Raw genomic sequence first — 13,320 nt, 5'->3', positions numbered from 1 at the left:
TAAGCCAAAAGAGAAAGATCCAGGTTAAGCCCTCTCCATCCATCTCTGAGGTTTCCAAGCATTTAAAACATAAAACTGCCTTCCAGGTCTCTCTTAATACTATCCAAATGATGGCAGGGCCAAGATACCATAAAAACTATGAAAAATTAAACGTGCTCTAAGTTGAATATGCAACCACACTCTAGGTTTTAACATCTTAAAAAGAAAAAAGTGGTGGGGTTTTATTGTTATCTTTCTCCACTATAGATTTCTAGATATTAATCAAAATCTGAAAATATATCTAGCTAGATAGAAGTCTGTAGAGCATTTCTATTTGAGTTTAATTTATGTACTACAATTTGATCAGATCACACATGAGGCTGCATCCTCATCCTGAATTTCAACTAGCTTCTGGTTTGAGCTGCAGACACATCAGCTCATCCCAAAGAAGCAGGGGTGAAGCACAACAAGTGTAGCAGCAACTGCAAATACCTAAGCCTGACCTGGCTCTGGTAATTTAACCTTCCTTAACACCACATCATTTAAAAAATCAGTAGAAGTATAATCCATCTAAAATAAATTAGTAGTAATAATAATGAATCTAATCAATAATCATTATTTACCTTGAAACAACATCTCATGGATTCATAAAATGGCTTGGGTTGGAAGGGATCTTAAAATTAATCAGCTTCCAATTCCACCACCACAGGCAGGGACACTTTCCACTAGACCAGGTTGCTCAAAGTTCCTGGCCTTGAACATTTCCAGAGATGAGGCATCCACAACTTTTCTTGGCAAACTGTGCCAGTGCCTCACCATCCTCACAGTAAAAATTTCTTCCCAATATCTGATATAAATTTACTCTCTTTCAGTTTAAATCCTCCGAGTTAGCACAAGCATTGCTTCCCTCACCTGAACCTCCAGAGACATTGAAAGATCTTACTGAGGAGCAAAGGCAGCATGGCATCCTCTGGAGAGGCAAAGGGCTGTACCTCAACTGATCTAACGAGTGAGAAATCTGTGCAGTGAATCACTACAAACTCCTCTGGTAACTGCGAAGAGAAAACACGGTTACTTTCCCTGCCCTCCTCTGCACACCTGAGCAGTAAGCGGCAGAGCAGCCACAGAGGGGCCTGGCAGACGGAGCATTCTACACCGGCGGGCTCTGCTCCTGCACCAGGCAGCGGCCAGGTCCCGGCCAGAACACCCCTGGAACCCGCACAGCAGCACCGTGCCAGCACTGGGGCAGAAGCCGGGCTCCGGGCTCCCCACCCAGCCTTGTGCTCACACCTCCCAACGCCGGTGCCCGCGGCCAGGGGCACCGGGAGCAGCCCCCAGCCCCACGGCGCTCGGACGCTGGAGCCTGGCAGGGCAGTCCTGCAGGGAGCGGTGCCAAGGGGCAAGCAAAGAGAGGGTCCAACCAAACAGGCATGAATTACACCTGCTTACTGCAGGTGCAGACAACAACAGCTCATAGAATCTCTCTTGCCCCAGAGCACCACCAGCATGCCTTCAGAGACCCAGGTTTCCTGGGAGAAGGGGTTGGGGGCTGGCAAATAATTACATTTAATCTGAAGGCTCAGATTTGAGGAGAGTATTTTTGGTAAGAGAAATCAACACATTTAACAGTGAGCGGGAGAACAGAGCACACAATCCTTTCACATCCTGACAGGGTAAAACTGCGGAGGCCTGCTATGAAGCATGTCTGAATAACAGTATCTTCATTTTTTGAATATCTAATTAGGAGTTTCTATATATTGCAAAGCATTGCTATAAGATATAATTTAGTTGGCAAACACTAAAGATCTCAGTCTGTAAGTATGATTTTGGCAATCAAAATTCAGATCTGGATATATATCCAAGATATGTATGGAACCAGTACCTTTTTTTTTAATTCTAACAATTACAATCAAATTAGAAGATTAACTCATATCAGTTTTAAGCAAATGCAAGCTACAAGCAAATGAGCCTACACCACCACCACCACAACAGCGTATTTTTGGACTGTTAGTATCCTTACTCCCATTAGCGACTTCACATATATTTAACACATATTAAAGGGCAGTAAAAATCTAAGAAGGCTACGGATGCCAGAACTTAGCACCAACTTAGAACTCCCATATGCCAAAAAACCATTTACAACTGTGCTAATTCCCACAGTGGGAACTGAAAAGCAGATTCATATAACACAATGGGCAACAAACCCATTCCTTTAATTTCAGTCGCCAAATTTTAATTAATTTCCATCCAGGCAAACACCAAGCATTTCTGCTGATCTTGCAGGATGTAAGCTCATTTGCACAATAAATGCGGTTTAACAAGTCACCACATTTATAGCAAGTTGCTTCAGTCTTATCTAACTGCACAGTTTGAAAAGTCAGTGATGGGTAAGTGAAACCCCACCCACGTCACAGTTTCTGGAGTTAAGCACAAGAAAACTGAAGAAGTTGCTACCTTGGCATTGCAAGTGAGACTGCCAACAGCAAATTGACAGAGTCCACATTCTGAATTATGAGTATATCCCTTACTCAGGAAGGGGAAAAAGCATGCATTTCACACTTCTGCGTTTTTCCTACAAAAATTAATGGCCATACTCCAATGCTCCTCTTCCAAAAAAAAAAAAAAAAAAAAAAAAAGTGCAAAACCTTCTCTGCTGTATGAATTTGAACAGGTCACATATAAATAAATCCTGGGAGGCACAAAGCACTGCAGCACTAAAGCAGCCTTATGCACTTTCAACTTTCTCCAGAACCACAGTTTCCATGGACAGCACAAAAAGGCTGCTCACACGCATTACTCCTACACTTATGCACACGGTTCATTTCATTAAAAAAGGTTTTAATTTCCTGATTTCTGCAAGTGATGCAAATTTCATTCTGGTTTCAAATAAATTAAAGGAGGGGCATTTCTAACATTTTCTAAGAGGGACACCAACATGCAAGAAGTAGACCCCAGCCCACTTTATCATTTTACATCCTGGTACAGAAGCACCATGGAGACCTGGCACTAAGTGGTCTTTAAGAAAGAGATACCAAAAAAAAAAAAAAATGTAGATGCTAATAAAATAAGAATTCTCACATATTACAGAGCACAGCTAAAAGATATAATTTAATCAGCAAATATTATGGTTAAGGGCACCTCTGCTTGCAAGCACTTTTCTGGTAATGAGTCCAAATTAAATCTGAATATGCACAATTTCAGAGACCATGTTCCCAGCACAATCTCTCAAGTACACATGTGCCAGGCCCAAGAAGCTACACTCCATGGATCTACATAGCAATAGCCCTGACAAAGCTAAAAAAGGAGCTCCACACGCTCACATCAACATGAGCCTACATTGCACACACCAGTAAAGCACTTGGAGAAATACAGGCTACTTAGAAATGCGATCACAGCCATCCCTGGCATGCTCTCCTGAAGTATTAACAGAACTGAATGCACTTCCAACTGCATGGTTTCTCAGAATTCCCAAAAGCCAGGTTTCCAAGACTAGAACAAAAGAAGACGTGTACCTTTAAGTTTAATTAACTCTAGAATAAGGTGTATGTTCAAACAGAACTAGAACATCATTGATACTGTGCAGTGATGCAAGATGCCTTTAACAGCTCAGTAAGTCATCTGAGCAAACTGAGTGTTGTCCTCCACTCCTCCAGCAATTCCTAATCTCTGTCTGATGCAGAAGCTGTCAGAGTCCCAGGAGGTTTTGAGTGACTACATTTTTAAAGACAGAGCCACTTCTGGTTCCATCTACCACAAACCAAAGCATTGCTAAGCCTTCACCATTCATTACAGAAGTGCTTCAAAACTTAACATGTGCCCCTTTAGGCATCATTTTAAGCAATCCAGCAAAGATCAGTGTCTACTATTGAAATCTAGAACAAGCATGAGGCTTAATGAAGATCTTAGAAGATAACTGATCTTGTAAAAGCACCTTAACTCTTTTAATTCCTTTTCCATTAGGAATGGAGACCTACCAAGAAACCTCATGATGCTGTGCTGCTCACTTAAGACATCTGCATATCATAAACGACAGTGCAGGAATGATGCACCTTTGTTTGATAAACACACATGATTAATGTTTACTAAGTAGATTTAGAAATAATACTTAAATGTGAATAGCACTTATCTTCACAGATCAATTCAACTCACGCTGAAGCTCATGGAGCAGCAGAGATGCTGTTCTTCAAAATGTGACTCTTTCCAATGCACTTAATTTCTGAAGCACAACCTATCATCACCAAGAGCAGTGTTTCCCCAATATTTAAAACCCGTTTCAGCAACTAGACTGACAAACAAAATGCTACAAAATTCATTAAAATATTAGTATGCACTACCATATGCTTAACTCTATCTGCAGCCAGCATCAGCAAATTTGAAGTTCCTTTCTCACGAGAATTGACAATGAAGTAAATATATATATTGTTTACATATTTCTGTAAGAGGAAAACAAACTATATTTCAGGTTATCTTCACTATATTTTAGTCTATTATTCATTACTCAAGGTTTTAAAATAATTTCCATCAGAAACCCTTCTTTCATATTCAAACTTCTTCCCAAAACAGAATGGGCTGAGAGCTGAATTTCTGTAGCCACAACCTTACATATTTCACAAATCTGTGGCTGCAAAATATATCTGCATTTTTATTCCAGAAGCCAAGCACTTATTTTACAAAATGATTCACCAGTTGAGTAAACAGAGACACACATATTTAGGCAGCATCATGCTTTGGAAACCAAAAAGATATGAGCATACATCTCAAGACTACACAATTCCTGGTGCCTTACTGAAAAACCCAACCACCAAAAGTACTGCCTATCTTATTAAAAAGACAGAAGTAAAAAGCAAAAAAGAAAACAACCTCACATACCTCACCTAAAAATCTTTATCTCCTTGACCCACACTGCTTCCCCTTTTCATCACAAGCAGCAAAGGCTCCAGTTCCCCAAACAAACAATTTCATCAACCACTTGTAAAACCATGTGATACAAAAATAATGATAATAAGGAAGCAGCTGAGCGTGTCATAAAAAATATGGTGGCAGAGAGCTGTTACCTTGTCTTTGAATTGAAGTTCTTTAAAGGCACTTAAGGAAAACTTAGTTCATTATGTCACGATACAAAGCCACTTACACATTTCATTTTGGTGTTTGGTCTTACCTATAATCATACAAGTAACTGAACAGATACCATAGCAAATAGAAAACAGGCAAAGAAAATTAAAACATTATTCAAGGTCCTGATGGAAAGCTCAAAACCACTGATGCAGCTCAGCCATGAGTTATGCAGACACAGGTGAGGAGAGCACCTTACACCTGCAAAAATTAAGCTGAACTTTCACACCTGAAACTAAGCAAAATGCAAGCTGGTGACTCACAGACAACGTAGGCTGCTACAAGAGGCATTTTGGTGGCAGTGAGCAGGTATGCAAGACACCAAATCGTTTTCTCACAGCAGGGTGGGCTGAGGCCAGGTGTCATGGCAGAGCAGACTCAACTGCAGTTGCCAGCTCTTGAGGCTATTTGCCACATGCAAAAAGGTGTGACTGTATAGCATTGACCTTGACAGAATCCACAAACAGAAAGCCAAACATACACACCTCTACCTGCATATGCTTGTGTGTGTTGTATGAATGTATAGTACACACATTGTATTATAGTATAATAATACAATGCATGATGCTGGGGGGGCACAGATCACCTGAGGAAGCATCTTAAGGGACAGAGGTAAATGCCCACAGGTATGTAACCAGTACTGAGGGAATACACAGGCTGAGTTAAAGGCAATCCTCAATTGTGATTTTTCCCACCAAAAAAAAAAAACCAAAAAAAACCAAAAAAAACAAAAACAAAAACAAAAACAAACCACAAAAAAACCCAAAATAAACCCCTCACAAAAATGGTCTTTAAGGTCCCTTCCAATCCCAACTATTCCATGACTATGATTTTCTATGTACTCATTTCAATTTAAATAAATCAAATTAATTTCCACAATTTAAACTGTTCACTGATCGAGCTTCAAAACACTGAAAAATGCAGTGGAAATTATTCTTGATTTTTTTCAGTATTTCTAATGTTTTTTACTACTGTGATTTTCAAACCAAATACAACTGAACCAGAACAACCCAGAATTCATTTTGCATGAAGAGCAATTCACTACAGAACAGTGCTGACCACAGAGAGCTCCTATGATAAGGCCACCCAAAGCACCTGTCCCATGTCTGTTTTGTCCTCAGGCTTTCAACCATCCATCCCTCTGCATCTAGATATATATTCTCATTCCTTCAACAATGACAGCAAAGGAATTTAGGTGAACAAGCTTCCTTGGGACTAGAAGTCAAGGAGGTGTATGTGCCCATGGCAACTTAACACTTGCCGCTAAGAAAAATCAACAACACATCCACCTCCAGATGAGTGACACCAAAACTCCATGTTTCCTGTTCAAAAATGTTACAGGGTTTTATTTGAACCCATTTTCAAAAGCAGACTGAAAGGATGAGACCATTCAAGGAAGCTTAACTGTGACAGCTCCTTTACAAAAAATCTCAACCCTCGCCATAAAGCAGGTATCATGAAATATGCACATCACAGAGACATTTTATATTTTATATATGATTAGCCAAAAAGCTATCATATTTGTGTCCAAAAAATAGTTATCTACAGCTGCAGTGGAGTTCTTGACTCTTCTGTTTTAAGCCTTGGGTCTCCCACTATCAGAATAAGGCAAAATGTTGCTTCTATTTGACTACTGTTCTACCAGAAAAGTCTCGTTCTTCCATGTAACTTTCACAACAATTTCTTTCTTATCTCTACAGCAAATCTTGTTCTTGCTTCGGCTTTCTCTGAGCAACACAGGTCACTATCAGCACTCATTCACAACCAACAATGCAGCAAGTCTGGCAGAGCACAACCCCAGTGCTTCATTCAATGCAGCCACCCCATGGGGGTCATGGGAGACTTTGCTCTCTTAGAGTTCAAACGGGGATTCGATTATAAAGCGGAGTTTGTGACAAGAAAAGCTGGAATAAACAACTGTGTATGTACAGCTGAGAACAATTTACCTACTTAAATAATTCTATGTTACTGACAATTTTATGTTAATACCTTCAGCTTATACCCGTATATTAAAAGGAATTTTTATTTTAATGTTTTTATTCAGAAGAGCTTGGATGCTGTTTTGAGCTCCTACCAGAGAATGTTGACACCTCTGAACCTTAAGTGAAAAACGGAAAAGAAGTTCAACATCACGTATTAAATCAGGGCAGTACCTAGTCACAAGCACTAGAGCAGTCAGCCCTCAACTTCTGCCTGAGAAACATCACCCTGCCACTATGCAGAAAGTGCACATTATTTTTCAGCTCTTGTGTGTTTCATATATTTTGTGAAGAAGAATTTGAAAGGTGCCTTACTGCACTTGCAAACATGCAAACCCCAACAGGACGAAGCATCTCAAAGTTTTACTTAAGGGAGAAAAAAAAATACCCCCCCATTTCCCAGCCTGCGTCAGCAGTGCACAATGTACTCCCAGCCCTAAGTCAGTGCCAGGCTCTGAGGCGAACCTGCGCTCCCTCTGTCAGCAGAAAAGTCAGTCGCTAATCTGTGCTCATCTCTGGAGCGATGTTCCTCCTCTGCAGGGCCCTCGGCTGACTCAGGCTTCGCTCCCAGCCCTACGCCTACAGCAGGTCCCCAGACCACGGGCAAACCAACGGCTCCCAAGCTGGAAAAAAATAAAAGTAATCCTCACTCACACTGAGCCATGGAGAATTGGTGATAAATACGGCAAACGAGCTGCACGCCTCAGCCAGGCCATTTATAGCATTGACACCCAGTGGCTGCTGGTAACTCAACTTGAAAGTGTGTTAAAGAAACTCTGCACTTCCTTGGCTTAAGCGGTAAAACCTGCAAGTATGCAACTTTCAGAGCAGCCTGGCAGTTATGCAGCCAAAAGGATGGGGGCATAACACGGTGACTATTTAATTATGGAAGGAGAGTCCGTGTGTATTTACCCAAAAGCAGCAGCAGGCTATGTACTGCGCTCTACCAGAGGGTACTGCAGCCAAAAAACATGCCAGTAGCAGCTCTCCCTGTGACAGCAGAGGGATGTGGGCATGGGATGTGCTCAGTCTGTTAGAGGGAGGTGTGCGAGACTTCTTCCTTGCTGAAGCACCACGGGACGAGCAGCAATAAAATAGGAAGTGCCAAGTAAGTTACACAGCTATCAGTGTTTCTTACTTGCTCGCCTGAATTTGGGAGCTATTTGATTTTATTTTGGTTTGTTTGGCTTTTAGTTCTCCTCTACTCATTCTGAAAAGGCACTTAAGGAGACTAAAATACCACTGGAAAAAAAAAAGCAGCACTTTCAAGTGACAAGTTACCTTATTTAAAAGCTGTTAGCTATCAATCACTTCGCTCCTATTAAAGTTTTTCATGACAGATGTCTTCAGACAATTATCCTTTAAATTTTTTAGTCAAACACATCGGTAGAAACTAACAAACTACTTTCAAAAGCCCTAAAAACTTTCAGCTAAAAATGAATTACAGATCAATCTGCATTTCCTTAGCAGGATGTTGCTTACCTCTGAAAAAAATAGAAATTTACGAAAAAACTGATGTAACAAACATTCCTAGCAGCGCAATTAAAAATACATAAATGCAGGATTTGAGTTGACACTTTTTTCTAAAAAAGAGATAGATAATACAAATACTAAAAGGCGAAGCAAAGAGTTTGATTGGCCCTAACTGGAACTAAATCCCGAACACACCAGAGTGCGCCGATGCCGTGCTAGGTGCTCGCACCTCACGCCATTTACTGCCATCATTTAATCCCTCGCAGGGCGGCGGAGGTTCTGCCTGTACGCAGACGGCACAAGCTTCTTCTGACAATGCTCTCACGCAAGTGTCACAAAACTCGGCGCTGCCTCCGCCGCGCACGGGGACACGGCTTGGTGACACTTTCTCGGCGGAGGCCTCGGAGAGATAGGATTCACTGGCAGCAGCGCTCAGCCTTAGCCTTTATCACCCACGGGGATGCAAAGCTGGAGGGTACTATGCGGCTGGCGCTGCCACCGGGGCCGCACAGGCCCAAGCGCAGCTTCGCCTGGCTCGCCCCGCAGCTGTCGGGGGGCGGCCGGTGCCCGAGGGCTCCCCGGGACCTGGCGAGCGCGTCCCTCGGAGATCCCACCGGGGGCTCCAGGCAGCACCGGCTGCGGCTCCGGCCGGCGCGGGCTCAGCACAAATCCCGGCCGCCAACAGGTTGCTCCGCTCAGACGGCAGGACTGCGCTGCGGGAGAGAGGGAGCTCCGTCCCACCACGTAATACAAGAACGGCGCTCCCGCCACTCAAGTTTAACAAAGCCATCACGTCAAATACTGCGGCTTACTCATTAAACACAAGGTATTTCTGCAACCCTTGTTCTGCCTCCGCTCTTTCCCCATCCCTGTTTGCCTCTGTCCTCGCTCCACCGCCCGACGGCAAAGCCCTGCAGCACCAGGGTAGACGGCGGCACGGACCGGCCGCGTTCCGGGGCCGGGCAGCGCCGGGGCCGCGGCGGAGCTCCCGCGGCACCCCCGGCACACGGGTGCTTACCCCGGGCCCGCCGGCCGCCCCGGGCAGCAGGAGGCGGCGCCGCTCCTGCCGGCTTTGCCCGGGGACGGCGCCGTGACACCGCGTGAACTTTTGCTTTCGGCGGGGCAGGGCTGGGGGAGGCGGAGAGCGGGGGGGGCGGCCCCGGTCCCTCCAGCGCCCCAGCGGCGGGAGGCCAAGAACGCTTTTCTCCCTTAGGAGTTCTCCCTTTGGAAAGGTGAAAAAAATAAAAAAGAGATGTGAGGTCAAACTGAAAGACGGAGCCGGAGCACTGCAGGCTGCGCAGCGGGCATCACGCCGCCGGCGGGGCGGCGTGCCCAGCCGCCTGCAGCGCCGCGGCTGTGCCCGGGGGCGGCAGAGCCTCCCGGGACCCCCCGCCGACGGGGCGTCCCCCACCACCCGCCTCTTACCTTCCAGCCGGCCGAGCTGTTGCTGTCGCCCTTATCCTTGAAGTAAGGGACGCTCTTGACCATCCACTCGTAGATCTGGGAGAGGGTGAGCCGCTTCTCGGGGGAGCTCTCGATGGCCTTGGTGATGAGGTCTGCGTAGGACAGGTTGCCCCACGCGTTGCGCCGCGACGAGCTGCTCTTGCGGGGCTGCCCAGGCACGGGGCCCGGTGACAGACCGGCCACAGGCGGCGGCACCGGTGGCACCGGCGGCGGTCCCGGCGGGTGGAGGCGGCAGCCGGCCTCGGGCGCCGGGAAGTCCCCGCAGCGGCAGGCGGCAGCCTCCGGGGGGGCGGCGGCGGGGGGCAGCGGCGCGAAGTCCTCGCTCTCCTCTAGCAGGCTGAGGTTGCTGATGAAGTCGGCGCTCAGCGGTCCCGAGGTGGCGGCCCCGGCCCCGGCCGCGGCTCCGGCCGCCCCATCGGGCTGCCCGCCGCACGACGGCGCCGGGCTGGAAGTGGCCGAGCTGGGGGTGTTGAACTCCGGCCGCGGCAGAGGCCAGGTGCAGGAGCGCGGCCGCGGCAGCGGCTCGAAGTCGGGGTCGATGTCCACCAGCTGCGGTGCTTCGGCCATGGCGGGGCCGGGGCGGGAGCGCGGCGGGAGCGGGGCGGCTTGGGCTCAGCGCCGCCGCCCCATGCAGGCTCCGGGAGCGGATCGGCGCGGCCCCGACGGCGCTACCGCCGACTCTCCTGGCCCCGCCGCCCTGGACCTCCGGCCTGACCTCCCGGCCCCGTCGCCCTAAACCCTGCCCCTGCCCGGCTCCCTGCCCTCCGCGGCAACTGCAGCAGCAGCAGCGACCCGGCCGCCCGGCGCGCACCGACTGGAGCGACCGCCCCGCGCGGGCCCGCCTCCAGCCTCCCTCCTCCTCCTCCTCCTCCTCCTCCCGGCGGGGAGGGACGGCCCGCGCCGCGCCAATGGCAGCGCCGCGCCGCCGCCCGCCTCCCGCCGCGGGGCTGCTCCGGCAGGAGGGTGCCGGTGCCCCCCGTGCTGCTTCTGGGTGGTTTTTGTTTCCCGGCAGCGCAGCGGGGAGGGAAGGGGCGAGCGGGCGGGCGGCGGTGCCCCCCGCGGCCGGGGCTGCCCAAAGGCAGCCAGTGCTCGCACGGCGAGCCGCGGAGGGTGGCCACGGAAAATTCCCCCGCGAGTGTTTCTACCTCAGTCGCTGCCGGCGGGGTCCTGCCGCCCGCATCGACGGGCCCGGTGCGTGTCGCCGCCGGGGATGAGCGGGGAGCCGGGAGCATCCCTCGGCTGCAGCGGGGCGGCTGCGGGAGTGCGCGGAGCGGGGGCCGTCTCCCCGCTCCCGCGGCATCCCGGCAGCGCTGGCTCCGTGCGGAGCGCTGCTGCCGCCCGGCTGCCCGCCCCGCGGGAGCCCTGGCAGCCCCGCATGCCGGACCGGGGCTGCGACAGCTGCCCTGCCTCGCTCCCCTCTCCTCCCTCCTTCCCCGGCCGGCTCCTCGCCAAAAAGTGTCGGCACCTCCCGAAGCGATAAATCTCCCTTTCGGCTGAGCATGTTTTCATGCCGTGAGCTGGTGTTTTATTCCGTGATCAAGCACGGAGCACGGGATAATTTCATCCTAAGTCAACTATTGAACATACTTTTTATTTTTCCCGGCAAACCCCAGGGTTACTCAATTCATTGAGGTTTATATTCTTCCCTTTCAATGAGGCAACAGTCACAGGACACATCGCCTCTGCCTCCCCTGCCCATCAACTATACGAAGATATATATATATATATATATATATATATATATATATATATATGTTCAACATAACACAGAAGTGTTATTCTGTTTAAAGTTAAAAAGAAGACATTTTCTTGAACTAGGGAAATAATCCCAAGGATGAGACATGACTCAACACCTTGTTCAAACTGGCAAAGCCTACATTTTAGAAAATCTGTTTTGTTTTCAATAGCAGGAGTGCTTTTTAAAAACATACTTCAGACATGGCTTCATAAGTCACAAAATTCACAACCAGCCATGGCATTTGACGTTGCATGTCATTGAACCACCAGAGCTGGGTAACTGTCAAAGCTGAGCCAGAAAACCTGTTACCCTTCCCTCCTCTCTGCATCAAGGCAGAAAGTGTTAATGTTATTTAAATGCAGTTCATTGTTCCTATAAAAATATTTTCTGAAAATGAGTAACAATAATGAAGGGAAGAGAATACAAGACTGGCTTTAGGCCACGGCATGTAATCTACTGTCAGATCATACATCTAGATACTCATGCTGTCTATTATGAAAATGCTTTTTAAGATACGTGGTGACACCTAACTATATAGTTTGTGCAAAATATACATAAGTGCATAGTAACTGATCACATTTTAAAGCACTGGTTTTGTCATGTTTATTTTACCAAATGCCAAAGGTGATTATACCTTATTATAGGTTGGCTGCTCATCAGATTTCGGAGTTGCTTTGCCTTTAAGTAATTTCTATGTTTTGTTAATCCTTTAAAGGATTCAACCCACAAATTTATATTGCTTAGCCCACGGATTTTAGAAAACACCTTTTTTCAGGCTCTTTTTTTTTTTTTCAGTTTAAGAAAAAAAGAAGGAAAATAAAAGAAAGCAAAGCAGTCCCAGTTCAACCTAATAACTTGCATGCCACGTTTCAGCTTGGAACAGCTTTATGTGGCAGTGTTACACAACTCAGCTGCAGTAGTTGCCCTGCAATAAGGGAGAGCACCCTGCCTTGGAGAAGCAGAGGTTATATAATGGTGAGAAGCAGCCAGGGACGCGCAGCGAATGGATGTGTTTAAATGGGAGCCAAAACAAAAGAAGTGCTTGAGAACACAGAAACATATTCTTTTTCTTTCCTTGGTGTCTGAAAAAAAATAAAAGGGGGGGTCTAAGAGCCAGATTGGCACCCATCCTGCAAAAGGAAGTGGATTTATTAGCCAGGCTTTCTTCTAAGGAGTTTTTTTAATCTTGCAGTCCTTGCTCTTCTATTTTGTCCAAAGTAGAGATGTTATTCCCTGAACTCTATTGGAATATGCAGATGTTTAAAAAAAAAAGCTTCCCTTTGTCAGATGCCAACTGTGAAAACTGGGAGGAAAGCTACTTTTTGGGAATTTCAGGAAGCCCTGGTGCATTTGTAGTTCAGCCCAGGTCATTCTGCAGGATAGAGGTTGTATTCCTCTTTCTTGGCCCTACATGACATTTCTGTCACTGCCCTCACCTTCTTGGCAGGGCTCTGCCACCTTTGTGCCCCATGTCACTGATGTTCTTGCAGCTCAGAAGTTAACAGTGAATACAGAGACTGCAGACAGCAGCTTGAAGTGAGATGTGAGGGACATGGAGGTGGAGAAGATAACACC

General features: G+C 47.1%; 1 protein-coding gene across 1 annotated transcript in view; it reads right to left on the bottom strand.

The window, feature by feature from the left end:
• Window positions 1–10,676, bottom strand: part of FOXO1 (forkhead box O1) — a 57,121-nt gene extending 46,445 nt beyond the window's left edge. Inside the window, exon 1 of the mRNA XM_021526612.4 lies at window positions 9,969–10,676. Within this exon, the coding sequence (XP_021382287.1) occupies window positions 9,969–10,574 (606 nt within the window). The 5' untranslated portion in view covers window positions 10,575–10,676. The remainder of the gene's footprint in view (window positions 1–9,968) is intronic.
• Window positions 10,677–13,320: the final 2,644 nt, after the last annotated feature.

This window comes from Lonchura striata, chromosome 1 (assembly GCF_050655825.1).
Source record: "Lonchura striata isolate lonStrDom1 chromosome 1, ASM5065582v1, whole genome shotgun sequence".
NCBI classification, from domain to species: domain Eukaryota; kingdom Metazoa; phylum Chordata; class Aves; order Passeriformes; family Estrildidae; genus Lonchura; species Lonchura striata.
This window is presented reverse-complemented; position numbering and strand designations above follow the sequence as displayed.